The 27,344-nt window shown below is 53.7% G+C and overlaps 1 protein-coding gene across 2 annotated transcripts in view; it reads left to right on the top strand.

The window, feature by feature from the left end:
* The window catches only part of LOC107211356 (ankyrin repeat and fibronectin type-III domain-containing protein 1-like), a 185,343-nt gene that overhangs the window by 8,719 nt on the left and 149,280 nt on the right, over nt 1–27,344 (top strand). For both annotated transcript variants that reach the window (XM_015643297.3, XM_015643296.3), the window contains exons 2-3: nt 12,187–12,380; nt 18,289–18,506. In XM_015643297.3, coding sequence (XP_015498783.1) covers nt 12,187–12,380; nt 18,289–18,506 — 412 coding nt within the window. The remainder of the gene's footprint in view (nt 1–12,186; nt 12,381–18,288; nt 18,507–27,344) is intronic.

The following is a 27,344-nucleotide window of genomic DNA, read 5'->3' as shown; positions in this document are numbered from 1 at the left end:
TGGGGACACCAGGCAGTCCCTGGGATGTGTGGGGACACCTGTGAGCTCCCGGGGTGCAAGGGGACACTGGGCAGCCCAGGTTGAGTGGTGTTGTCACTCTGGTCCAGGTGGGAATGGGAGTTGGGGGGCCCTGCCAGGCACAGGGAAGCTGTGGGGTGCTGCTTGTCCCACAACACCTGGGGAATGTCCTCCTGCATGGGCAGGAAGGGGTGCAGGGAAGGGGCTTGGTGTCCTTGCGTGGCGTTGTGCTGAATGGCACATGGGGACAGGGGAGGGATGGAAGTGTCAGAGCTGGGAGTGCCCGTGGGATGGTGGCACAGCCCGGGAGGAGGGAGGAGATTCCCCTGGGATTTGGAAGTGTCTGGGCACAGAATATCCTCTATGCACCCCCCTGGTGCACAGATTCCTCCTGTGGGGAAGTTTGGGTGGGTTACATCCTTCAAATGGCCCCTTGGTGTGGGAAGAGCCCCCCTAGGAGGAGAGGGCTGCTCCAGGGAGAGCACCCAGGTGATGCTGTCCTGCAGGAGCTGGGCTGACCCAGCTCTGGAAGAGCTGGGGAGGAAGAGAGAGGGAGTATATCAACAAAAGACATTTTTTCTGGGCCCAGGAAAAAGCATTTCAAAGAGGAAAGGAAAAAAGGACACTACTGTTGGGAATGTTTCAAATGGGAAAACTAGAATACTTACTTCAATAATTAAAGCATTTTTTCCCCCACAAAAATTCTGTTTTTTTCCTGTAGGAATAGTTGGCAATTATACAAATTAATGCAAGATACTGATATTTTTAGTTTGCATTTTTGGATTTTTTGATGGAAAGAATGCAGATGGGAATAAGCAGCTCCTCCTGGCTCCCTGGCTGTAGCAGCCCCTGGCATGGGGGGTGCAGAGCAGAGCCCCCACCCTCACCCCCCACTGAGGCAGACCCTGGGTGTGGGTGCTGCTGCTGGAACATCCTTGTGCTTCCACGGGTGTGTGGAAGCCACTGGAGCTGGAATTTGTTCCTGTTGGCTGCTTGGATGCTCTGGGCCCTCTGCTGCTTGCCCCGTGTGCAGGATTTGTGTGGCTGTCTCTGCTTTGGCTATCTGTGTTTTGGCTGTAAATCCATGTTTGTAGGAAAACTGGAAAGCTCCAGTGCATTTTTATGTTGCCTTAAAGAACAAATAGATAAAATTTATCACAGAATCCCAGGATGGTTTGGGCTGAAATGGAGCTTTCATGTCACCTTGTCACCACCCCATGGGCAGGAGCACCTTCCATTCTCCCATCCAAGCTGGCCTTGGGCACTGCCAGGGATGGGGCAGGCACAGGTTCTTCCCTGGGAGAGCGGGAGGCTATTCCAGCTGAGGATTTTAGGGGAAGTTTATCCTGCAGCAGGGATGTGTTTCCCCTGGCAGAACCTGGCTCTGCCTTCCTCTGCAGATGCCGAGCTGCAGCTGCTCACAGAAGTGGCAGAGTCCCCATCCCTGGAAACATTGAAAACATGCATGGATGTGGCACTTGAGGACATGGAAAATGGTGGTGGTGCTGGATTGGTTGTTGGATTTTATAATCCTAGAGGTCTATTGCAATCTTGAAGGTTGTGTGATTCTGCAGACAGCCTGGCAGTGGAAGCTGTGCCAGGGTTCTTGTCTGGAAGTTTTGGGGCTCTGCTTCCTTGCACCCCATGGCCAGCCCCCAGCCCAGCCCCTTGGGTCTGTTCCCAGCTGTCCTGCTGGGGCTGGCTGGGACCCAGACCTGATTCTGCCCTGGAGGGATCCTGTCCCCAGGTGCTGCTGCCCAGGCTGGGCTTCCTCTGGGCTGTTTTGAGGCTTTTTGCTCCTGTTCTTCCCCTCACAAGGCAGATAAATCCTTTATCCTGGCCATGAGCAGCTGCTGGGCTTTGCTCTGCTCCCAGCTCCCCTCAGCCCTCATTACTCCTGCACTGAAAACCCTCTTTTTAAGGATTTTTACTGTGATACACTGGGAGCATAACAATTCTTTTCTGTTCAGTGAGCTTGTCTCCCTGACCATGGTGATGACCTGCCTCTTGTGCTTCAGAGGAAAATGAAAACCATCCTAAAGCTCTGGCTGAAAGGTGGTGCCCAGGAAGGTTTAAAACAACAACATGCCTGTGATTGATTATAAACCTGCTTTTTGACAAAAATGAATATGAATAATTATTTTTGCCAGGGATTAATAGTCAGAGATGGATCAGCTCAGCTCCTGTTCACCTCCAGTCCTGGAAAACTTGTCATGCTGCAGAAATTATAGGGTTTTGAGCAAACCAAGCAGCTCCACCAGCTGTCTGGAGTGTCTTTCTGTGCTGGAGCACATCAAATTCAGGCCTGAAGCATCTCCCCTGTGGTTGTCAGGAGCAGCAGTATCCTTTCCAAGATGATCTCAGCAGCTTTTTGTCTCCTCTGTCGTGTGACTTGGATTTTGAAGCAGCAGGGGAGACCAGTCCTGTGTCATGAGACTGGGAACGGGACCAGGAGCTGGGGTTTGTGGTGCAGGAGCATCTGGGCTCCAGTCCTGCTCCAGGGATTCTGCTGGGAATGCAGGGTTGATGGGAGGAGGGCAGGAGGTGGGTGCTGGAGGTCACTGTGATGCTGAACCCCTTCTCATCCTCCCTGAAAGGTCTTTGTTGATGCAGAGGAGGCAGTGATATTATTTATCTTGTAATTAGTCAGCCTTTTAACATCTGAGCCGGGCGTTTGCCATCCATTACTTGTGCTTCATTAGGTTTTGTCCCCCAAAATGTTTCAGAGGAGATGGGAGATACATAAACACCACAGAAGAAAAGCCAGGAAGACCTGGGGAGTGGGAGGTGTGTGCTCTGTCCTGGCCTTGGCAGAGTGTGGTTCCTGCCCCGGTGGCTGTGCCATTCCCAGCCCGGAGCGGTTCCTGCTGCGCTGCTCGGGGCTCTCTCTGCCCTTTGCTGTGCTCCTGCTCACTCTCTCCTGCCTCTCTCCTGCCTCAGGGCTGCCCAGGCACTGCTGTGTCCCTGGGGCTCACATCCTGTTTCTGAGCCGACTTTCAGCATGGAAGGAGCTTCCTTCTGCATCTCAAACACTCTTCTTGGTAAGCCTCAGCCCTGTTCCTTCTGGAGAGTGATCCCCGAGCCTCTTGTGGAGCATCCCAGCTGCCTTTAGCCATGCTGTCTGCTTCATCTGGCTGCCATGGCCTGGCTGTAAGCACGGGGACAGGCACCACACTGGTCCCTGAGGATGCAGCTCACGCTCTGGAGCTGCCAGGAGGGAGGACGCTCGTCTGCTCCACTGTTGTGCTGGGATTCATTTCACCTTTGTCTGCCATCTCTCCCCATTTATCAGAGAGAACTCTGTGAACAGGATAAATGCTCATGTTCCATTAATATTTCTGCCTCTTTCCCTAGCCCTAGGGAATTTTTCTCTCTGGAATTTTTGTTGTGCAGGTGCAGCTCCAGCAGGTCTGAGCTGGGCTCTGCCAGAGCCTTCCCAGGGCCTCGTCCCTGCTGTGCCCCCATTAACGGGGTGTGATCAGGGCAAGGGACTGCACAGGGCTCCTCTCACCCTGGGATGTGGAGGGGATGGTCTGGTGGCACCACAGGGACAGAGAGTGACAGAGAGGGCAGGGTAACCACCAGCAAGGACCCTGTGGGGTGCTCCTGGGCTGAGGAGTGGAGGGAGCATCCCCCCTGGCTGGGGATGTTGTTCACTGCCTGCAGCAGAGCTGGAAAAAATGGCTCTTTTAACAAAGAAATCAACATACTTTTGAATGAATGAATGGATGAATGAATGAATGGATGAATGAATGAATGAATTGCAGTGTCTGGCTCTAATGTATTTCCTTATCCGTTCAACAATTGGATTCCAGTGAATGGTGAAATGGAGGCGTTGCTACAGAACACAGCCACAGCTTGTGAGTTTGTGAGTGCTGATGGGAAGGGTTTATGTTTTCTCACCTTGTTTCCCTGGGGATGGCTTTGCCCAGCTTGGTGTGCCGGGATGGTGTCGTGGTGCCAGGGGTGAGCAGCAGCAGCTCTTCAGCACTGGGTAAATACATGGTGGGACTGGTGTGACACACACACAAGAGCTCAGGGCTTTTCAGGCAGCATCTGCCACAAAAATAACTTCTGGCCTTTTTCAGGGCTGTTTGGTGCTTGGCTCTCGGTCTCCTGGGTGCTGGGAGCAGGGGGCTCATAGCAGGAAATGGTGCTGAATCCTCCTCCAGGCAGCTCTGAAATGTTTTCCTGAGGGTTACCCTCAGCACAAGGGGTGTGTGTGACCCCCTGCCCCGCCCTCCCACACCCCTCTGAATCAAAATGCAGTTTGGAGGGACAGGAGCAATTATTCCCTGGATGCTGGTGGTGTTTAGTTCAGTGCTTGGGTGATGGCCCTGCTGCAGAGATGCTCTGCAAGTCAGAGAGGTGGCAGGAGAAGAAGCTTTTGGAAACCAGCTGGTGGAAATCACGGTATTTACCAGCTCACAGCCGAGCCTAGGAAGGTATTTTTATAGCTTCACGTGGTTGGTTTTTGCCTTTTTTGAACTTGCACACTGATGCTGTTCTGGGTTTTGTTTTGCTTTGAAACTGTCTCACAGTCAGATGAAAGATGCTCTGTTTCAGCTCTCATTTTCCACATTTCTCACACATACCCCAGCCAGCCAGGAAGGAAGGTGTTTTGTTTGGGTGTTTTTTGAATGCCACGGGAAGATTTCTCAGTCATTTTCTCTGGCTTTGTCATCCACAGGGTCACTGGAAATAGTGCCAGTGACTCAGGGTTTGCTCACAGCTGATAAGGTTTGGAGAGCAAACTGGTGATTTGAAGAGGTGAGGATGCCCTGCGAAGGCTCTGCTCTGCCAAAATCCTCGGGCTTTGGTTTCCAAGGCTACTCTGTGTGTTACCAGTTGGCTTCTTCCTCTCACACTCCTTCCCTAGGCTTCACCAAGATGTGATCCCCTTCAACTGCATTTCCTGCCCTCCATGGGGTCCTGCCACTGCTCTGGGTGTTGGTCTGCACTGAACTGTGTGCTGGGGGCTGCTGCCTCGTGCTTCTGTCCAGAAAGAGCTTCTGAAGCACAACAGCCTCCTGTGCTTCCCCTGTCCTCCCCCTGCTGCCTTCTCCTGCACAGCCCCTTTGCAGAAACCAGCTGCAGGTAGATGTTGGTTTGTCTCCTGCTGCTGTTGGGATGGGGATGGAGAAGATCCTTGCTCAAATCCCTGCCCAGCACCGTGGCTCACAGCAGGGCTCACACCCAGTGAGCACTGTGCACTCCCAGGTGTCAGAGGCACGGTCCTGCCCTGCCTCAGGCTTTGGGAGCTGGGCTGGCCTCCTGCAGCCCAGCCTGGTGGGATGTCCCAGCTGCTTCCTGCAGGATCAGGTTCTGTGTCTGCCCTGGAGTGAGGCACCATGGCAGGACAGGACAAATCCTGTGCTGTGGAGCTGAGCACTGTGGGGAAACCTTGCAGACCCCCAGAAGGGTTTGAGTTGGAAAGGAGTCTTCAAGATACCTTGTTCCACCCCTGCCATGGCAGGGACACCTTCCACTACCCCAGGCTGCTCCAAGCCCCATCCAGCCTGGCCTTGGACACTTCCAGGGATCCAGGGACAGCCACAGCTTCTCTGGGCACCCTGTGCCAGGTCCTCAGCAGCCCTCAGCCAAGAATTTCTTCCCAATATCCCATCCATCCCTGCCCTCTGGCAGTGGAAGCCATTCCCTGTGTCCTGTCCCTCCATCCCTTGTCCCAAATCCCTCTGCAGCCCTCCTGGAGCCCCTTTAGGCCCTGGAAGGGGCTCTGAGGTGTCCCTGGAGCCTTCTCCTCTCCAGGTGAGCACCCCCAGCTCTCCCAGCCTGGCTCCAGAACAGAGGGGCTCCAGCCCCCAAAGCACCTTTGTGGTCTCCTCTGGACTTGTTCCAGCAGTCCCACATCCATCTTGTGCTGAGGCCCCAGACCTGGATGCTGTGCTCCTCCTGCCCTGGCTGTTTAACACCCTTGTTTGTCTTTGGGACTGGGAGCCCTTTGGGACCTGCAAACCCTCCCTGTACCTGTCACACCCAGCTGCATCTCCACAAGCTGTTTCAGGGATGGATGTGGGTGTTTTGTTGGTTTGTTTCCATTTTGCAGCCATTGTTTGTGTTGCCATGGGGAGTCCCCCTCCCCACACCCCACTTTGAGAGGGGGTTTGCTGGGTAATGGCTCCTCCTGGCTTGTAACATCTCTCATTTTCCTGAATCCAGCTGGAACCCTTGCTGAGTTTTTAAGGTCAGGTTGCTAAGTTACACCTCCTTGGAGGAGTGGGCTGAGAAGTGAGTGAGCAGCCACTGGCTAGGAGGATCTGAGAGCAGTGTCACTCTGCAACAACTGGGCTGATCTGGCCCATTTCCCTGCCATCCTCTCAGCCTGTAGCACATTTAGCTGTTCTTCCCCAAACCTTCTGCTTTATCAACTTCCTTTGCTCGGTAGATTTAGTGAATTAATTAACTGAGGGGGTAGAGGAGCCCCCCCAGTTACCTGTGGGATGCTGTGCAGTGCTGCAGGAGGAGGGGCAGCACTTTGTCTTCTCCATCTGTCTTTGGTTTGAGTTTCGGGGCTGTGAGCTCTTTGGAACACATGTTGACCCCCTTGGACCTTGGGAGTGGCCTCACATATTCCTCACGGGGCATAGCCACAGCTCTGGAGCATTTGGGCAAGGTTTGGAGTAGCTGCTGCCCTCCTGCTCTGCCCCTTTTCCTCCTTAGTGTTCCTCCCCAGATTAACCTCCTCTTGTCCTTGCTGTGTTCCAGCAGCAGCCTGCCCCTGGGAAGGGATTACACAGCGGCTGCTCAGCTTTGTGTCAGAGCTGCTGGCACTGGCTGCTGTGGCAGGATGAAGCTTTCCCTGCTCCTGGGAGTGGGACATCTCTGGAGGGTCACCATTCCTCGAATGTCCATTTCCAGGACACGTGCAGGAGGTTTCTTTCCTTTGTTCTTGGGCAAGTCATAGAAATCAGTGAGGCTTACTGGGGTCTGTTTTGGATTGTGAGAGCGGTGGCTTTAGGGCTATTTTCCCCTCCTGCCCCTCTCCTGGTGCTGCTGTGGTTCTGCTGGGGCTGCTGTGGTGCCTCCCCAGTCCTGCTGTGCAGACTCCACACTCTGGCTTGGGCTGGAAGTGCCCTCCAAAGAGCAGCTTCTCCTACACAGAACCCAGCTGGGAGGGGAGGCTGGACGTGTGTGCAGTTTGTTCCCAGCTTGCAGGAGGGCTGCAGGAGCTGCCTTTTCATTTGCATTAAACTTTTCTTTCTCCCTTCCCTTTATGTGAGCCCTTCCCCTCCCTTTCCCGGGTTGGAGAAGGACATCACCATGGGCAAGGTGCTGAACACAGCATGGTTTAGGAGATGAGTTCTGCTTCTTTCCTTCCCGTGCTGCTGGGTGGCCGGGCTGGGGGTGCTGGAGCAGCCCTGGCCCCTGCCTGGCACAGTCCCTCCTGTCCCACATCTGTCCCCAGGGCTGTCCCCAGGGACCTGGCCCTGATGGTGTTCCACATTTTCTCATCTGCCTGTGGACTGGGAGTGGTGGTGCTGTCACTGTGCTCCTGCCTGAGCTCTCACATCCAGCCAGGAGGATTTTTCCACCCCTTTTCATGACTTGATTACCGTGCTCTCCTTCCTACCCAAATGCCAAACAGCAGCTAAATATAGGCTACAACACCATTGATTGTGGCTTTTCTAATTGAGCTTTACACTCCATCAGGGATCTTAACTAATGGGATGTGGCATCCTTGATAGCACCCAGCTGGGACTCCTGCTTGGGAAGCAGACAGAGATGCAATCTGACTTCCCAGTGCTGTCAGGTCCTGCCTGCCAGGGGCTGCTGAGGCCTCTGGAGCTGTGCACCAGCTCTGGCTTGGGCTGGGACAGAGTTCATTTTCTTCCCAGAGCTGGTCCGGGGTTTTGTTCTGGATTCAGGATGAAAACAGTGTTGATAACACACTGCTGGTTTGGATATTGCTGGGAAATGCTCTCCCTAAGTCAAGGACTTTTCCATTTTCCATGCTTCTGCCATTGGGGAGGTGACAAGAACTGGGAGGGATCATAGCCAGGACAGAGGTGGACCATGGAATGTCAAACCCAGTATGGAAACTGGGGGTTTGGCTGGGAGAGGCTTATTGCTGCTGAGGAACAGCCTGGGCTTTTTGGGTGGTGAGAGACTGTATTGGGCACCACTTGTCTATCTAGGATTATATTCCTCTCTCTTTCTTATCTCCATTTTCATTACAATAATAGCAATAACAACAATAATGATGATAATAAGAATAAACACCACCAACAACTGTATTTCAATTATTTTTCAGCTCATGGATTTTACCTTTTCCTGATTCTCCTCCCCACCCCACTGGGAGATTAGGATGAAGCAGGGCCTGTGTGGTTTTTAGGTGCCAGCTGTGGCTCAACAAGGACAAATGGGATAGTAAATCCATGGAGCTGAATTGTGCTTGAGAATTTGAGTTCAGATTTCAGAGCTAAACAGGTTCCTAGTTGCTTTGCTTTTTCTGACAATATAAATTGCTGCCTGAAGATATATAGCTTGAAAATTGCTTCTCTAACAGAGTGAATTCTTCTGGTTTTTTCCCCCATGTGATTCTTGTGAGTGGCCCTGTGAGCACAAAAGGAACAGGAGCACTAAAATGCTAATGGGGTTCTGCAGGTGATGGAGCTGTACACAGGTATCCTGGGATTTACATGCACAGAAAAAGGAATGTTTTGAACTCATTTATGCAGCACAGCGATGTGTTAAGCTCTGTCCCTGTTGCCTTGTGCCAGTGAAATATGTTATGATGAGAGGTACAAATGTTCTGCTGGAATGGAAACTGCTTGGGAAGCTAATTCTGGCTTTGTATCTCTTGGCACAGCTTGTTTCCATGCTGATCCCACTGAAGGGGGCTGGGGTGTGCAGGATGGTGCTGAGCACCTGGCACGGCTGTCCACTGCTGCCCCAGCCTAGGGCAGTGCTGTCCCTGCCCCAGAGAGCAGCACCTGGGGATTGAGACAGAATGGGATTGATTTGTACCAATGAACCTCTGCCCTAATGTCAGGATGTGGCATTAATGATCCCTGCTGTGAGGGCTGTGCAGTGTGGGGCTGGCAGGGGCTGTCTGCTCCTGCCCTCTGCCCCAGCTGCTGCCCGTGGCCGTGTCCCCTGGGGCTTGGTGTCACTGGCCCTGGGAGGTGGCTGCTGTGGCACTGCTCTGGCCCTGTGTCTGCTCTCCTGGGTGACATCAGACTGGCACCACTGGGGAGCTGCTGCCACGTCTGGAATGGGAGTGAAGAGCCAGCGTGACAAACATCACCGTGACAGCGAGCACTGGGGGGCACGAGCTTTGTCATGATAGACTCTGCCTGTGTCACCCTGAGCACTGGAGAATGAAATAGGATAAAACTTAGTGGTGGAAGGTGCAGGGAGACAAAGAGGTTGCCCTGCTGTCTGTGCCAGGAGCTCAGTCTGCATGATCACTGGGCTGGAGCCCCTCTGCTCTGGAGCCAGGCTGGGAGAGCTGGGGGAGCTCACCTGGAGAGGAGAAGCTCCAGGGACACCTCAGAGCCCCTTCCAGGGCCTAAAGGGGCTCCAGGAGAGCTGCAGAGGGACTTGGGACAAGGGATGGAGGGACAGGACACAGGGAATGGCTTCCCACTGCCAGAGGGCAGGGATGGATGGGATATTGGGAAGGAATTGTTCCCTGGCAGGGTGGGCAGGCCCTGGCACAGGGTGCCCAGAGAAGCTGTGGCTGCCCCTGGATCCCTGGAAGTGTCCAAGGCCAGGCTGGATGGGGCTTGGAGCAGCCTGGGACAGTGGAAGGTGTCCCTGCCCATGGCAGGGGCTGGAACAAGATGAGCTTTAAGGTTCCCTCCAACCTAAACCATCCTGGGATTTATGATGTTCCTGGATGGGTGGAGAAAACTTAGTCCAAGATAGAGGGAGGGCAGTGAGGGGAAATGAAATGAAAGCTAATTTTGTGAGAGGAGACTGAAAGAACTTGTGTTAATCAGCCTTGAAAAATGCTGAAAGGGGCTGAGACTTCATTGTAATGGGAATTAATCATGGGAGCAAACACCATAGAGGGGGGATAATTATTTAAGCTAAAGGTTAATATTGGCAGAAGAACAAATGAGCATAAGCAATGAAGAATTGAATTTTAGATAGAAATTTGAAGGATCTGTACCATTCATTATAAGATTTGCCCATGGCAGGGGGGTGGAATATGATCTTTAAGGTCCTTTCCAACCCAAAAGCATTCAGTGGTTCTGTGATTTTGGAACATCCTTGGAGTGTGCTGGGGAGCTCGTTTGGGATGAAGGACAGCCTTGGGGTGTCAGCACAGGACACCCCACAACAGTGCTGGGTTCTGCTCCATTTTATTGCATTTCTGGGGTCCTTGGAGCATGGCCTGGGCCGGTGTCATCCCTGAGGGGGGCACCTGGGGACTGTCCCTTGGCTCTGGGCTGGAGGAGGGGGCCATGCTCTCATGTCCCTGCAGGCCTGGGCTGCCTCTGGGCTTTGGAAAGAGGTGTATGGTCATGCTGACACATGGATGTGTGTCCTGGTCACCCCTGCAGATTTGGAGCCCAATCATCAAACTCAGTTGAGTTTTGACCTCACAGAGACACTGAATTTATGTTTCTACGTGTTCCATGACACCCTGTGGACTCTGCAGTCCCTGCTGTGTGAGCTGGGCATTCTGGAGTCTGGACCTCCCCTAGTACCTGACCAGTGATCTGTTTTCTACCTCAAATGCCTTTCTGGTGTTGTGGATGATGTTTAATGGGGGTTTCACTGTCTCAAATGAAATTTTTATCCCTTCAGTCTTGAACCATCTTTATTTGGTTAATTCAGATGATCCTGGAGTTTTGAGATGGGCTGGGGGTTTGAATTCTTTTTGTGCTGGTTGTGCCTTGCAGCTCAAGATCAAATTCCCCTCCTGGCCAGGGGAGAAGGCTTCACTGGCACAGCAGCAGCTCTGCTAACAGAGGGTGCAGTGTGGTGCTGAGCCAGGTGTGCCCAGGTGGGCAAGAGGCCAATGGCACCTGGCCTGGAGCAGCCACAGCGTGGCCACAGGCCCAGGGCAGTGACCATCCCCTGTGCTGGGCACTGCTGAGACACCTCCAGTCCTGGGGACAGTCCTGGGCCCCTCATGACAGGAAGGACATCGAGGGGCTGCAGCGTGTCCAGGGCAGGGAACAGAGCTGGGAAGGGGCTGGAGCAGCAGCAGCAGCTGAGGGAGCTGGAAAGGGGCTCAGCCTGGAGAAAAGGAGGCTCAGGGGGCCCTTCTGGCTCTGCACAACTCCCTGACAGGAGGGGACAGCCGGGGGAGTTGGGCTCTGCTCCCAGGGAACAAGGACAGGAGGAGAGGGAACGGCCTCAGGCTGGGCCAGGGGAGGGTTAGATTGGATATTGGGAATGTTCCTTCATGGGAAAGTGTTAGGGTCAGGCTGCCCAGGGCAGTGGTGGAGTCACTGTTCCTGAAAGTGTTGAAAAGACCTGTGGATTTGGCACTTAGGGACATGATTTAGTGCTGGGGTAATGGTTGGACTTACTGATCTAAAGGGCTTTTGCAATCTGAACAATTCCATGATGCCATGAAGGGCACTATGCTCAGCCTGGGTCTGTGTGTGTGTGTCACAGAGGGGTCCTGGCCTGAGGGACTCCTCCCTGCTCCTGACAGCCCTGTCCTGTGCTGTCCCTGCTGCTCACAGCCCTGTCCTGTGCTGTCCCTGCTNGGACAGGAGGAGAGGGAACGGCCTCAGGCTGGGCCAGGGGAGGGTTAGATTGGATATTGGGAATGTTCCTTCATGGGAAAGTGTTAGGGTCAGGCTGCCCAGGGCAGTGGTGGAGTCACTGTTCCTGAAAGTGTTGAAAAGACCTGTGGATTTGGCACTTAGGGACATGATTTAGTGCTGGGGTAATGGTTGGACTTACTGATCTAAAGGGCTTTTGCAATCTGAACAATTCCATGATGCCATGAAGGGCACTATGCTCAGCCTGGGTCTGTGTGTGTGTGTCACAGAGGGGTCCTGGCCTGAGGGACTCCTCCCTGCTCCTGACAGCCCTGTCCTGTGCTGTCCCTGCTGCTCACAGCCCTGTCCTGTGCTGTCCCTGCTGCTCACAGCCCTGTCCTGTGCTGTCCCTGCTCCTCACAGCCCTGTCCTGTGCTGTCCCTGCTCCTCACAGCCCTGTCCTGTGCTGTCCCTGCAGGTCTCTGGACAGGAAGCTGCAGCGGCCGCTCCTGGGGAAGTCTCAGACGCTGCCCAGCATCCCGCAGTCTCCGGTGCTGAGCCGGCTGCCCCTGCTGGATCCCACGGCCTGCAGGGACGAGATGCCGGAGCAGAAACCCTACAAGAAGCACTCGGGCTCTGAGCACCAGAAAGGCTGCACGGTCCCTTCTGCCGGTGAGTGCCGGGGTGAGCGCCCACCCCTCTGTGTCTGCAGGATCCCAGCAAAGCTTTCCTGCTTCTCCAGGGGCACAAACCCAACTCTAGTCCCCAGTGGGGTTTATTCTGCTCTGAAAATAACCCTTCTTGGGGAACCTTTTGGGTTTTTGCCCCTGGTTGAGTCTTTCTTTGAGCTCGATACTTAAACCTCCCCATCTTTCATATTATGCTGGTGAAAAAGAAGTGTTGGTTGTTGGAAGCTGCCCAAAGTGGGGAGGTGATGCTTGGAACCTTCTGCCTAAGGGTGCTGGGGTGAGATATCACCCTGCAGCCTCCTTGGCCAATGCAACAGGCCCAGGTGCCTCTTTTCTATGTCACAAAGCAGCTTCAGGACACTTGTAGCTGGTCTCCACCAGGAGCGGTGCAGGAACATCATCGCTGTGCTCTTCCCACAGCCCTGGCCTCGGAGATTTGTAAATGCTCCCAGCCTAATACTGTGTGCTGGCCTCTGGGTCAGCCCTGAGGATTTTTGTCATGTTCTTCTACTCTCATGCTGATCCTGATGAAATACTAATATGGCTGGGCCAGCTGCTCTGAGCAAGTTTATTGGCAAAGCTGCTGATGGCCAAAGTGTTTCAGTGCTTTTGGTGCCAGCAGAATCACGCTGGGACTATAAAAGTGATGGGAAAGAGGATTATTAACACTGAAACAAAGATAAAGTCTGGAAGCCAGGGCTGACAGTCCAGTGCTGAATAAAATCCTTATAAAACATCTACCTTCAAACACCACCCTTGGATTTTTTTTTATTTTTATGGGTTTTTTTTACATTATCCATCTCACAGTCAGATCCCTGTGTTGCTCAGCAGAGCAGCTGTCCAAACTGTGGATTAATTTTGATGCTTTGCAGGCTGCATTTCATTTCTTGGTGCTACTAATTCCCCTGCACAGAGCAGATCTTTGCACATGGCTGAGCCCGTCCTGCCACTCTTGTCGTGACAGAGCTCCTGGGTGTCCTGCAGCTCCTGAGCCACTGCTTCCATGTGTAGGACCTGTGGGTTTCCCTTCAGCCCTTCACATTGTTAGAGTGGGTCTTGGAATGGGAGGAAACCTGTGGGAAAGCTATGTAGCCTCCACCATGAAGGACACGGCATCCAGAGCTCCCCTGCACACCTTGGACAGAGCAAGGTCCCTGCTGCTCTGATGGTGCTTCCAGGGAGCTGTGCTGGAGCTGAAGGAAGGGAGTGGGAGGCTGGTATAAGACTGTGGGGTGATGTTGCCGTGTGAGTCACTGCAAACACCTCACCTTCAGCTGCAGACATCTCCTGTCCTGGGAGTGCAGACATGAACACTGTCCTGGAGCAAACCCTGTGCACAGCCCCCCCTGCACAGTGGGAGTCACCAAAACTCAGAGCACATAAGAAGTGTTTAAAATCTTTCTTTACTCATGGCTGGAAGGGGCTGGGGATGCCAAGAGGAGAAGGAGTAGGAAGACCCTTGGAAACTGGAGGGCTCTCCACAGCCAGAGCAGTGGATGAATGAATGTGTTGTTTTCTGTCCAGAATCTCCCACAATCTTTTCCTGGCTCAATTAGGAGCTTCTAATTAGTTACTCATGAAGGCCATGAAGATGCTGTCCTGGAGGAGAAAAAGAAGAGATGGCACTGCTGGCAGGATGAGATATTTGGACATTGTGATGGGAATGGAGCAGCACGTGGTGCTGCAGGTTAACGAGCTCTGGGATGCTGACGAGGAATGCAGGATTCCCATAAGGATTTATGGATAAGAGCTGGGCTGCTGGGTATCAGGATGGAGAGAAGTTGGGACAAGTTGCACAGAAAGCTGTGGCTGCCCCTGGATCCCTGGAAGTGTCCAAGGCCAGGTTGGACACTTGGAGCAACCTGGGATAGTGGAAGGTGTCCCTGCCCATGGCAGGGGGTGGAGTGAGATGAACTTTAAGGTCCTTTCCAATCCAGTCTGTTCCATCATTTGTGGGTAAGGTCCTTTCCCTAAAGAAGTGGTGAATTTGCTGTGAGCAGGTACCAGCAGTCCCCATTCAGGGTGAGGGGACACATGACCAAAACCAGCTCAGGAAGAGGCTCATGCACAGGGACACGGCAGGAGCAGGGCTGTCCTTGGGAGAGGTGATGAGCTCATCTTCAGGGAGAGTTCATGGCTCTTTGGGGGAGGAACTGCACTCTGGCTTGCAGCTGTTTTAGGGCCATGAGTAGAGGAATCACCAAGCAAGATGGCAGAAGTGATTATCTTTGGCATGGATGAGATGTGACATCATTATCTGACCACTGGGATGTGTTCCTCAGCCTTTTCCTTTGTTTCCCATGGTTCCAGTGTGGCAGCACTGGAGGATGGATGAGCCCTGACACTTGATGGGAGGCCACAGGAGGTTCTCCTGCTGTGGCATCTCAGCTCCTCTGCAGGTCCTTGTGAGGGCACCAAGGTGCCTGGTAGGGAGCTGGGGTCCTGAAGATGATCAGAAGAGCTGAGCCTGTGGCTGCTGAGCCTCCCAGACCCCTTCTTTTCCTTCAAAATAGCCTTCCACCTCATTCCATGAGCTCAGAAACTGGCTGGGCTGGTCAGCAGGTCTGGGTTTCCTGCTGGTCTGGTTTTGTTTTTCCCTTGCAGGTCATCCATAACAGTGCTGGTGTGGTCAGCTGGGACAGGCTATGAGCTCTTCTCCTCCATCCCATATCCTTCAACCCCTTGCCTGGAGCTGCTCCAGGATTAAGCCCAAATCCTTATGACTACCTGCCTGGAATTTAGAGAGGGGAAGACAAGCACAAATGGATTTGATTGAACAGGGACAGTGCCTGCCTTGTCCAAGCCATTATCCCTTGGGTGCCACACTGCAGTCTGCCAGGAGGTCTCACATGTGCTGCAATGGGCTGCCTGTCACTTCTCCTTGTTCCTCTGTGAAGATTTAGGAGTGGGACTGAGGAAAAGCCCTCCTTTGCTCTCTCCTCTTCCTTCTACAGCAGGAAGGGGCTTCTCCTCAGCCTTTGACCACCTGCAGCCCTCAGCTGCAGCCTGCCCCAAGTCACTGCATGGTATACATGCCTGGTCCCTTGCAGTTCTCTCCTCTTGCACCTGGAAAGAGCAGACCAGTCTGGAGCACTTCCCCGCCTCCTTTCTCCCTTGTCTGTCAGGCAACATGCAGAGCTCTTCAGGAGCTGGCTCCAGGCCCTGCTGTGGATCTGGGAAGAAGTTAACTGGTAGAGTTTATTGGGAATTGTGCCCATGGGAGGAAAAGAAAGAAGCCACAAGGAAGCAGCTGGATTTGAGCTTAGACCAGGACCCTGGAATTAATTTTTCTTCTACTTGTAGAGGATATACTGGAGAGGCACTCGGTCTCTGTCCTTGCTGTCCCCTGCATCCTTTGATGTGTGTCCTCCCTGACACCTCAAATTCTGAAAGAAGAAAGCTCTTGCAGGAATTGTTATTGTCAAGCCCAAGGAAATGGTCAGATCTTGCAGATGTGCTGATGTTGAGGGTGCAGCTCTGAGTGGTGGAGAGGTGAGCAGCTCCAAGACACAAGAGCATGAACATCATTGGCTTCCAGTCTGTGGGCTTGGTCCTGTTCCTGGCATTTCCTCTCTAGGCTGGATCTAACCTGATCTAGTGAGTGACATCCCTGCCTGTGGCAGGGGTTGTGATGAGATGAGCTTTTTGTTCCTTTCCAATCCAAACCAGTCTGTGATTCTCTGACTTCTTGATCTTCCCTTTCTGACTGTTCTGGGCTTGATCAAAGCTACTTGTTTGGTGGCAATCAGGACAAGCTCTTTCAGCAGGTAGAAAATCATTTTGGGGTAGACAAGGTCCTGTGGTGGCTCCCTGTGCTCAGAGAGGAAGGACCCAGTTTGGTGAGGATCACCCTTTGGGCAGGTCATGGAGCAGCTTCTGTAGATGAGAGATGAGACCAAAAGCAGCAAAATCCTTGGGGAACTGGGATCAGTGAGAGCAGATGTGGCCCAGCTGCTCTGTAGGATTTTAAACCCAGCTCCTCATCCTTGGGTGAGGTGCCGTGCACAGAGGAGCGGGTACAGCAGGTGAATCCTTTCCCTCTTTGAGCATGTGGCCTTGGCCCTCCCTTGCTCAGGGCAGCAGAGCAGTGGGGGCTGTGTCTGGGTGAGCTGGGAGGGGACAGTCCTGAGGACACAGGGTGGCACAGGCAGTGGCTGGGCCATCTCAGGTGGTCAGGTTCCTCGTTCTGTGTGCGGTTCCCCAGCGTGTCCCGTGTCTCCTGTGTCAGTGCTCCCTGCTGCGCTCCCAGAGCCATGCTGTCTCACAATGGCAGTCAGCATCTGCCTCCGATTGACGTGTTTGTGCATGGAATAATCACAGCTTTCAAACAGCACTTCCTGTGTTGTGTGAGGTGACATTTGGAGAGGAGCAGCAGCAGCTTATTAAATTGAAAGTAGGGGAGGAAAAATCTACACGATGCTTGGAGTGCTGTGCTCTGGGTTGCCTCTTTCGTGGAATGGTTTGGGTTTGGGTTGGAAGGGACCTTCAAGATAATCTTGTTTCATCCCCTGTCATGAGCAGAGACACCTCTCGCTAGCCCAGGCTGCTCCAAGCTCTGTCCAGCCTGGCCTTGGTCAGGACACTGGATCCTTGGACACTTCCAGGGATCCAGGGGCAGCCACAGCTTCTCAGGGCACCCTGTGCCAGGGCTTGCCCACCCTGCCAGGGAACAATTCCTTCCTAATGTCCAATCTAATCCTGTTCTCTGGCAGTGTGTGTAGGTGGTTCCTCCTCTGGTGGCTTGTAGTCCAGCCTGTGTCTCATCATATTCCATGTAAAACCCCCGGCCCTGCTGGGTAAACTGGGCTGCACTGCTGAACTGGGGCTTAGGGCCACTATCTGCTTTAAACCCCAGCAGTGTTTTGCTCCTCAGCCCTGGTGCAGTGGGATCATGGTCATTCATGCTCAAAGGGTTTTTCAGAAGTGAGAGGTAAAGGAGGTTGCCTTGGTAAGGGGCTGCAGGAGGGGGAGAGCCCCTGAAGGCAGTCCTGTGAGATGCCCTTTTGGGATAATAATTGAGAAGAGGCTTTTATTGATTGTTTGTCATGGCTTAAGCAGTGATTTTGGCTGAGGGGAGGAGGCAGGGCAAGCTCCAGATGTAAAGAGGAGATTGGCAACAAAAAGCAGGCAACAATCTGAGCCGAAGGGAAAAGAGCACAGCAGTGATATTCTGGAAACATCTCCTGTTGTTCTCTTGTTTTTCCCTTTTGTTGCAATGACATGTGGCCAGTCCTGCCCTGGGATCAGCAGCCCTGCATGGTGCCAGCTGTCCTCTGCCACTGCCACCACTGTCTCAGTGCTAGTGGGGTTTGTCCCTGGGGCTCTCAGCCCTGCACTGCTGAATCCTGTTGCTGCTGGCGACGGGTGGGTGGAGAAGGGAGGTCTGGCTTCTGTCCTTCATGGGGCTGTTGATTTGCTCCTGGCTGTGCCATTAAGGGTTTTGTTGGGTTTTGTCTTCCTGCAGGAGGAGATGGTAGTAAATACTTTTGTAATTTGTAACGCTTGTGATGCCTCATTTTTCCCATTCACAAAGCAAGACTTCAAAGCCAGGTTGGGCAGAGCTTGGAGCAACCTGATGAAGTGGAAGGTGTCCCTGCCCATGGCAGGGAGTTGGAACGAGATGAGCTTTAAGCTTCCTTCCAACAAAAAGCATTCCATGATTCCAACTGTTTTTGGCTGATTCCTGCCAGGGAGATGGTGGGGACTGTGGGTACCTGGGGGTGGGCAGGTTGGGTGCAGGGGCTGTTGCCTGGAGCAGGGGGTACCTAGGGATTTTAGCACTGGCCAGAGGAGGTCCAGGGATGCCCTCTGAACATCCCCAGGGCTGGCTCAAGGGGGAGGACACGTCTGGGTCGTGCTCTGATGGGGAGGCATCTCCTTCTCCTCCGCAGGGGAGGCCTGGCGGCTGGAGGATGACTGCTCGGAGCCCCCCGGGGCGCCCCGGCTGGGCACGGCGGTGGAGGACGCCCCGTTCAGCTACTTCCGCACCCGCTCCTTCTACATGAGGAAGAGCCTGTCTGTGGACAACCACCTGGGCTCCCTGAGCTACGCCGTGCACCCGGCCGAGAGCAAGGCCGAGCGCGTCAGGACCAAGCTGCGGCGGCAGTTTGTGAGTATCGGCCTCTGGCCCCCCCATTCACACACACCAGACTTCCCAAGAACACTGATGTTTTGGAGAGCTGTTTCTGTGCTCAACATTTGTAAAACAACAGAAAGAGAGGCTGTTTCAGAGTGGGGCAGCAGATGGTGGTGGCAGCTCGACTTTGCCCAGCCTGTGACAGAGCCCCTGTCCTGGGGGGTCCGGTCCCCCTGGCTCCCCATGGGCTCCCACTGGCTCAGGGCAGCTGGTGCTCAGCCAGGTGAAGGGCCTGGACTCTGGGCACTGCTGTCCAAAGAGTGGAACAAGGCTTGAAAGTAGGAAATGGGTTTTCCTGTCTTCAGCTTTGTGTTGATGAGGAACTGCACCTTCCCAAAGGTTTGCTGGGCCAGTGGTGAGGGGCTGGGGCAACAACGAGCCAGCCCCAGGTCCCTGGGGCAGCTCAGATCTTCCTGGCCCGTGGGAGCTCCTGGTGGCAGGACAGCAGGGATGCGTCAGGGCTGCACCGCAGCTGTGGGAGCCTCTGATCAATGTTTAATGGGCTCTGCCTCTTTCCCAGAGACACCCAGCTCTAGGGTTCGGGTGTCCTTCCCCTGCCTTGTTACCGCCTCGGGGTTGTAATGAGGGCTCAGGTGTCAGGGTGATGAGAAGCACTCGGTGTTGATTTGCAATGGCTGAGAGAGTCGGTACAATGGGGATGGAGCAGGGAATGGGCTGAGGCAGCACAGCTCACCCTGCCCCAGGCTGTGCACAGACACATCTGCTGGGAAGCACAAACTTCCTCTGCCCCAGAAGAAGGGCTGGTCCCTCTGGGGTCGCATGCAGTGGGGGCTTCTCGTGCTGTACCTGTGCCACAGCTAAGCAGTGTGGGTCTGGGATCTCACCCTCCCTGCTTGTGCTTGCACTGTTGGATGTAGGCACTGCCTTTGCCCTGGGAGGGCAGCTCCGGTCTCACCGTGTGGGTGCTGTGGGTGACCCTGTGGGAGCTGCTCACAGCACTGCCCGTGAACCTTCTCCATGGGAACTGCTGCCTCAGGCTCAGAAAGCACTTGAAACCTCAGGGATGGAGATGAGCACAAGCAGGATGAAGAACCTGATGAGCAGCTGAAAGATGTTGGAGATGTTTAAGATGAGGCGGCACTTCTGTGGGGTAAGGAATTGTCATGGGCTGGACTTGAAGGTCTCTTCCAACCTAGTCATCCTGTGATTCTGTCTGATCTTTCTTTCTGCCTGGATCTGTGGCTCCAAGCTGTACCCAGGAGGCACAGGAGGGCACTGAGGTGTTGGGGTCTGTTGTCTTTCAGGGATGTTTTTCCAGTATCTCTGTGGGACCTGTTCCCCAAAGCCTCTGTGCTGGGAGATGGGCACAAAAGGTGTAGAAGCACTTGGGTTTTAAGCACAGTGTCCTGGTACCTGCAGAGAACTGGGTTCTGCCCTTCCTGTGGGGCAGCCCCCTGTCCCTCCCTGCTCAGTGTCGTGCCAGCACCTCTCTGTGCTCTCTGTGCTCTCTGTGCTCTCTGTGGCCAGTATGATTTGGCCTTTGACTTTCTCAGGTTTTGGGAACCTTTAGCTTTCCTTGGTGTACCCACAGAGCTAACTGTCTGTCAAGTAACAGAGAAGGTTTTCTGTTGGATGTGGGATTGTTTTTTCCGTGCTAAATCATTTCTGGGTTGTTCCAATGTAAAAGTTGTTGCTGTAGACCCAGCCATGGGCTCCAGTCTTGTGAGACCTGCTGAGAAAAGCAGACTCATCCTACTTGGAAAGGGCTTCCAGAAGGCCCTTCAGTAGAGGCAGAAAGTGTGGAGGAAGATGAACTGGCAGTGCTTGGCTGAGGCTTGGACCATTACAGGACCAGCATTCCCGACACAGCCCCAGAGCCTGCTTTGTAAATTCAAAGTACAGATCCTGCCAAGCTGGGGAAATGATTTCCAAGAACAGTTCTGGGCTCTGTGTCCTCCCAGGGCTGGATTAGTTACTTTCCATCTCTGTGCTGGAGGTGTTGTAGCTTCCCCTGGGCTCGTGTTGTGCCCTGGCCCTGCATGGCAGCAGTTCTGCCCAGCCCTGGCTGGGGGAGGGATCACTGCCAGGTGGGATCTTCTCTCCTTATGCCTGGCACAGCACGTACAGCAGAGAGCATGATTTGCCTTATCACGGTGGCTCATCTTTTAGGAAGAAGCTGCATTCATTTTTCTGGGCTGTTGCACTTCCCCAGCCTGTAACGTCCATTTCTGGTTTTGCTCTTTTCATGCTGACAGTCTGAGCCGCCTTTGCTGTGTGATGCAGCTGCTTGGCTTGGTTTTAAATTTCCCCAAAAATAGAATTTTGGGAACTGCTGAGAGAGAGGAGAGGCTCTTGAAGTTTTGGGTGGGATCCTCCAGTGGCAGGGTGGGTGGTGATGGGGCAGAGCTGTTGCCCACATGCATCCAGTGCTGTGTGGCCACCTCACATCCGTGTGTGGCCACCTCACATCCGTGTGTGGCCACCTCACATCCGTGTGATCAGGTGCTGCCTAACGAAGGCTTTGGGTTGGTCATGGGCACCTGAGCTTGTCCAAGGGAGAATTTGCTATAATTTGTGTGAGAACACTGGAGTCTGGCTGTGACCTGCTGGGTGCTGCCAGGGCTGCTGAAGCATCTTTCAGTGCAGAGGGAGCACCTGCAAATCCTGCCTGGCCCCACTGTCCTGGAGCAGCTGCTCTTCCCGTGCCTGCCAGAGGCCAGCAGACCTGCCTTCCTCCCAGGGCACTGGGGAGGGTGGGATTTCTCCAGCCATGTCCCTGGTGCCATTGTCTGTGGTCCCACTCTGCTGTGTGATGGATCTGCACGTACAGATTACTGGAATTTGCATAATTTGAATTTTAAATGCATTCCAATTTTTGTGACTGTCAGAACAAGTTTTCTTCCTAATAAGCCTTTCCTTTTAACCCCTCCAAGGCCTGTAGTGCTATCAGCATTCCTGCTTTGGAGACAGGGAGAGACAGGCTGATTGCTTTTGACATCTGTCTCTCACGGACACCCCGCCTTGCCCCAGTCACTCCAGCTGTGACAGAGACAGTGACCAGGCTGGGACCATGCCCTGATACCTTGGGCATGTTGTTTGGGGTCACTTGGTGATGGCCAAGGGACTGTTTTGGTTTTGTGCCCAGCTGGCTCCTGAGATGGGCAGCAGGAACAGGGATGGGACCTCTGCAGCTCACTTGCCAGGGGAGGAGAAGTGAGACATGGCTGAGTTACAGACTGTGCTGATCTCCTTGTCTTCACTGAAAACTGGTCATTAAAGGCAGAATTAACCCTGCTAAACTCAGCATTAACCTTATGGAGCATTAAAAGAGGTCACCAGGGCTGAGTCACTCTCTGGTGGCTGTTGAGACAGTGCAGATTGCAGCGACACTCTGAGGGAATTCTGCTCTTCTCTTTTCCCCATGGGAATTACAAGTTCTCTGTATCTAGGCCAGTCATTCTGGCATTGCCCACTCATTTTGTGATGTTATGGCAAAGATCCTGCTGCCTCTGAAGAGGAGCCAGCAGTGCCCAGGGTCCCATATGCTGACCCAGCTTGGTTTGAGGTCTCTACCCTGACCCCTCTGCTGCTCTGAAATAATGTTCTGCTCTCTGAGCATGGTGGAGGAGTCACTCGTTTTGTGCAGTGGAGGGGGAGGAGAGCAGCCCCTGGCATTACCTGGTGCTGCCCCAGCTGCCCTGACACTTCTGCTCACTGTAGTTCCTGCAGGTTTCAAGTAGGTGACTCAAGGTTGTCTTGCTTTCCAGCCTCTGCACTAATTAATTTTACTCTGTACTCTCAAGCACTAATTTATTTTTTAATTATTATAATTTGTGTATGGTATTTTTCCAGGCAGTGATTCTGATATGAAATGTCTGTGCCCTGCAGGAAACACTTAGACTCTGTTTGTCTTGGGAGTTCTTCAGATGAGTTGAGCAGAGGAAATTGCTGCCTTACAAAGTGATGGTGACAGAGACAAGGTGAATTGGGATAGCAGAGCCTGGGAAGGGAGGCAGTGAGGGGAGGAACTCGCTGTGTGGCACAGACCTGGTCACACCAGGTGCTGACTGGAGTCACTGACAGCACCTGGGCTGGCACCAGCTCACAGGTACCTGTCCAGGTTTTCCTATTCCAATGAATAATGATCAACCCAGAAATGCCTCCTGTCCCTGGCGGTCACTGCAGTGATGTTGGGGAGTGCAGAAACTGCCTCACCCCAGAGCAGCACCAGTCCATGGAATGTGATTATCCAGGTCTGGGTTTTGGGTGTCAGGGGAGCTGGAGACAAGGTAGGACCTTGGTAGAACCCATCTGTGCATTATCCCAATGGTTTGATCTCATTCCTAAGTGTGCAGGGACCTCCCCAAGGCTGCTGGGTGCAGCCTGTTGTATCCTGTGTGCAGCCAGTGCTGGAGGCTCTGCTGTGATGTTTATGGTGACAGCGAGGTCATGCTCACCCTGCCACAATCCCTCTGGTGCCAATGAACTCTCACTCTCTCCTTGCTGGATTTTATTGGGTTCTGTTCTGACACTGCTGTGAACCATGTGCTCTTGTACCTGATTTCAGAAAGGATCAGCAAGCAGACAGAAGATTTCTGGCTGTGTCTGTAGTTCAGTGTGATAAAAATAAATAAATAAATAAAAAAAAATAGAATCATAGAATCCCAGGGTAGTTTGGTGTGGAAGGAGCCCTAAAAACTATCTTGTCCAAACCCCTGCCATGGCAGGGACACCTTCCACCATCCCAGGCTGCTCCAAGCCCTGTCCAGCCTGGCCTTGGACACTTGCAGGGAACCAGGGACAGCCACAGCTTCTCTGGGCTGAACAAATGACCATGTGAGAGGCAGGTCAGCTGTGCCTGGTGAGGAGGTGGAGCAGAGAGATGAGAGACATCCTGGGCTTGCACACAGACTGCCCCAGCTCGCAGAGCAGAGTGGCAGTGAGTGCCTGAGGTGATTGCAAAGGCGGGTGATGTTTGAGCTGTGTATTGCTCTGTGCCCAGCCCCTCCTCTCCACATTGCTCACTTGTGAATGTTGTTCACTGAGTGCTTAACAGAAGAACCCCAACCTGATAAATAACGTGTTGGAGCCAGAGAGCAGCTCATTCCCTGGAGAGCAGTCCCTGGGAGCCAGGAAGAGGCTCCTGGTGAATCACCCCACATTGCAAATCAGTGTGGGAGTGAACAGGCACAGCAAAGCTCAAAACCAAAACGTACCCGGCTCATTTCTCTGGTGAACGTGGTTTTATTTACAACAGCGGCTTGTGACGCCCCAGCTGGTGCTTTGTGGTGCCTGGAGTAAAGCAGGGATGGCTGAGGAGGAGCACAGCATGCTGTGGGACTGCTCTCAGCATTCCCACACCCAGGGAGATGGCTCCTGGGGGAGGAACTGGGAAGCAGAGGAGCAGTTTGTGGGAGATGCTGCAGGCCATGCTGATACAGGGGGGTCTGGAGGGGCTGGGGACAGTGTGGACATCCCACTTTGTCAAAGCCAGGCTGAGCCCAGGCATCTGTGACAATCGGTGTGTGACAATCAGGGGTGGCTGAGGCCTCTCCTGTTTGCTGTGAGAAAGGTGGGCCCAGTGCTGGGAAGGCTGAGGGCACAGGAATCTAAAATTAACAGACAGAAGATGTGGGATCCTGAGCTTGAAGGTGGAAGTTGTTGCTGAGGACCAGACTTTGGGTTTGATTTCAATGCTGCTGTTGCAGGGTGGGTACTAGTGAGACTGATATGTCATTTTCCAAGAATATATGCAGGCTGGCTTTGGTTCTCACCTGGGCCTTTCCAGATAGCTCATGCAAACTCCCACGAAATAACCTCTAGATTCAAAATATAACAAGCAAAGTGAGAAACCACCAGGCTCTCCCTGCAAACCCACAGTGTTTGCTCCCTCTGCTGGCTTTGCTCTAGGGAGGAGAGCCTGGATCCACTTGCCAAGGGCTGGCAATGCTGTGGAGCATGCAGCATCCCACAGGCTGGCAGACAGAAAAGCAGCAGCTTCACCAAGCCCCAGTGCAACATCCTGCACCCAGGTGGGGGCAATCCCAGGCACAAGCACAGACTGGGCAGGGGATGGATCAAGAGTAGTCCTGAGTAGGACTTAAAGGTGTTGGTGGATGAGGGTTGGACCTGCCCTGGCCATGAGCACCCAGAAACACCCAGGGCTGGGCTGAGCCCCAGTGTGGGCAGCAGGAGGGGGGGATTCTGCCCCTCTCAGGTGAGACCCCACCTGCAGAGCTGCCTCCAGCCCTGGGGACACCTCAGAGCCTAAAGGGGCTCCAGAAGAGCTGCAGAGGGACTGGGGACAAGGGATGGAGGGACAGGACACAGGGAATGGCTTCCACTGCCAGAGGGCAGGGATGGATGGGATATTGGGAAGGAATTGTTCCCTGGCAGGGTGGGCAGGCCCTGGCACAGGGTGCCCAGAGAAGCTGTGGCTGTCCCTGGATCCCTGGAAGTGCCCAAGGCCAGGCTGGACAAGGCTTGGAGCAGCCTGGGACAGTGGAAGGTGTCCCAGCTCATGGCAGGGGGTTGGGGTGAGTTTTAATAGGCCTTCCAATCCAGTCTATTCTATGATCTGATGAAGTTTACAGCCTCTGATGTGTTACCATTTTTATTTCTGCACAAGGAACATCAAATGCTCAGTGAGCAGCAGGACTGAGGAGGAGGAGAGCAGAGTCATTTGCCAACTTCCAATTTTACTCTGCTTCTACAAGTGAGACTCACCAAAAATGTGCACTGTGTCTTTTGGTATGTGAAGTTTGTGTGAAAAAAGAAAATAATAAAATAAGTGATTTAAAATAAGTGATAATATTTTGTGAGCAGGAGTACTCTGTGGCAGGACTGGAGTCTTACATCAGAAGATCTCAGGGGTTGGAACTGCAGCCCTGTCTGGGCTCTTGGCAGTGCAGGGTGGGCTGGGGATGCTTTGGGCTGCAGCCAGCAATGATCCAGCTGTGTGGAAAATGGTTTTGGCTCAATCCTGCTGAGCATGAGGCAGCACTTGTGCTGGCATGACCCAGATCGGTGTCTGGTTGGTGTGAGGGGATGCTTCAGCTTCTCCACCTGCCTTTGGCTGGTTGTCCCCTCCCAACAGTTGGCTGTGATGGTGACAGTGGCCACATGTCTGCTGCCCAGACCCTTCCTGGCCTTGACATCCAGCAAGAGAGGTCCTGGCTGCTGGGGATGTTTCTGTTAATCCCAAAGTGCACACTCTGCATTTTGACATCCTGATTTCCCTTTCTTCTGGGGCTTGCCAGCAAGAATGGTTTTGTGATGGCAGGTCCCTGGATCCAGCTGGGTCACTGCTCAGACCAGGTGTACCAAATCCCATCCTCTGCTGCCCACGGGGCCTCTAAGTCCACCCTCAGTCCTTCCTTTTGTTTCCCTGGGAGGAGTGGTCCTCTGCTCTTCCTCTTGAGCCCATTGCAGTTGTTTCCCAGATCTCAGGAAGGAAATCTGGCTGCTGTAATGTGTCCTCTTGCAGCTCAGACCCAGAGTCTGCAGCTCTTTGGGTGCTCTGGGTGTGAGGGAGGCGGGTGCCCCAGGTTTGTGAGCAAATGGTGCAATCCCCACATGCCTTTTCCTGCAATTGGAGCATGCCAGTGAAGAAAGTACTTTGACAGCCTGAGGTTTAAATCCTTCAGAGCACTTTCCCTGCAAGCTTGTGTCTGAATTAGCCCTTTGGGACATGGCTGTGGCTTCATAGAGACTCCAGTGGATTCAGCTGCAGGACTGGGAGCACCAGGGTGCAGTGGCTGTGTGGAGGTGACACTCTGTGTGTGCCAGGTGCCATCAGCTGCTGCTGCAGAGCCTCTCCAGGTGCAGCCTGCCTGGGATGTGCTGGAGGAATCACCAGGGGGCTGTAAGGCAGTTTTTCCGTGAGGAACTGCAGGGCTCTGAGCTGCTGGGCAGTGCTGGAGCGTGGCTGCAGTAGCAGCTGTGTGCTGCAAGAGGTCTCTGCAGCACTGCTCTTCACACACCCACCCTGCAGCTGCTGCTCCTCGGCTGCTCCAGCTTTCCTTTCTTCTGTCCCAACTGCTGAATTCTACCTGTTACTGCTCTGTTGCTATTGCTGCAGAGGTCTGAGTTCTCAGCCTCTGAATCATGGGATTCCAGACTGGCTTGGGTTGGGATGGGCCTTAAAGCTCATCCCATTCCAGCCCTGCCATGGCAGGGACACCTTCCACTGTCCCAGGCTGCTCCAAGCCCTGTCCAGCCTGGCCTTGGACACTTCCAGGGTGTGGAAGGTGTCCCTGCCATGGCAGGGACACCTTCCACTGTCCCAGGCTGCTCCAAGCCCCGTCCAGCCTGGCCTTGGACACTTGCAGGGATCCAGGGGCAGCCACAGCTTCTCTGGGCACCCTGTCCCCCTTGTCCTGTCACTCCAAGTCCTTGTCCAAAGCCCTTCTCCAGCTCTCTTGTACCTCAGTCTCCCCATTCCTTATGCCTGGGAGTCTGTGGGAAACTCCCAAAGCTTCCCACAGCACTGGGTTACTGTGTGAGCACCCAGTGGTCACATCTGACTGTCCATCATTAGTGAGCATTGTCAGGACTCTGCTCTCCCTGCTCATGGAGCCAAGGCTCAGCTCTTTGCTGCTGCCCCACCCTCCAGGGTCACTTGTCACCAGGGTGAGTGGTGGGACACGATGCTGCTGCTCCTGGAGCATGCTTGTCCTGCTGCAGGTCCCAGCACCTCATGCTGGGTATATCCCAGCACCTTGCTGGGTGTTGCTGATCTCAGCTGGGGCAGGAGGGACTCTGGGGGGATGTTGGTACAGACCAGACCTCGGTTTCAATGTAGCTTTTTGTGGCACACGGCCTTAACTGCCCTCCTGCCTGCAGCTCCCT

The sequence above is a fragment of the Parus major genome, chromosome 14, assembly GCF_001522545.3.
Source record: "Parus major isolate Abel chromosome 14, Parus_major1.1, whole genome shotgun sequence".
NCBI classification, from domain to species: Eukaryota; Metazoa; Chordata; class Aves; order Passeriformes; family Paridae; genus Parus; species Parus major.
This window is presented reverse-complemented; position numbering and strand designations above follow the sequence as displayed.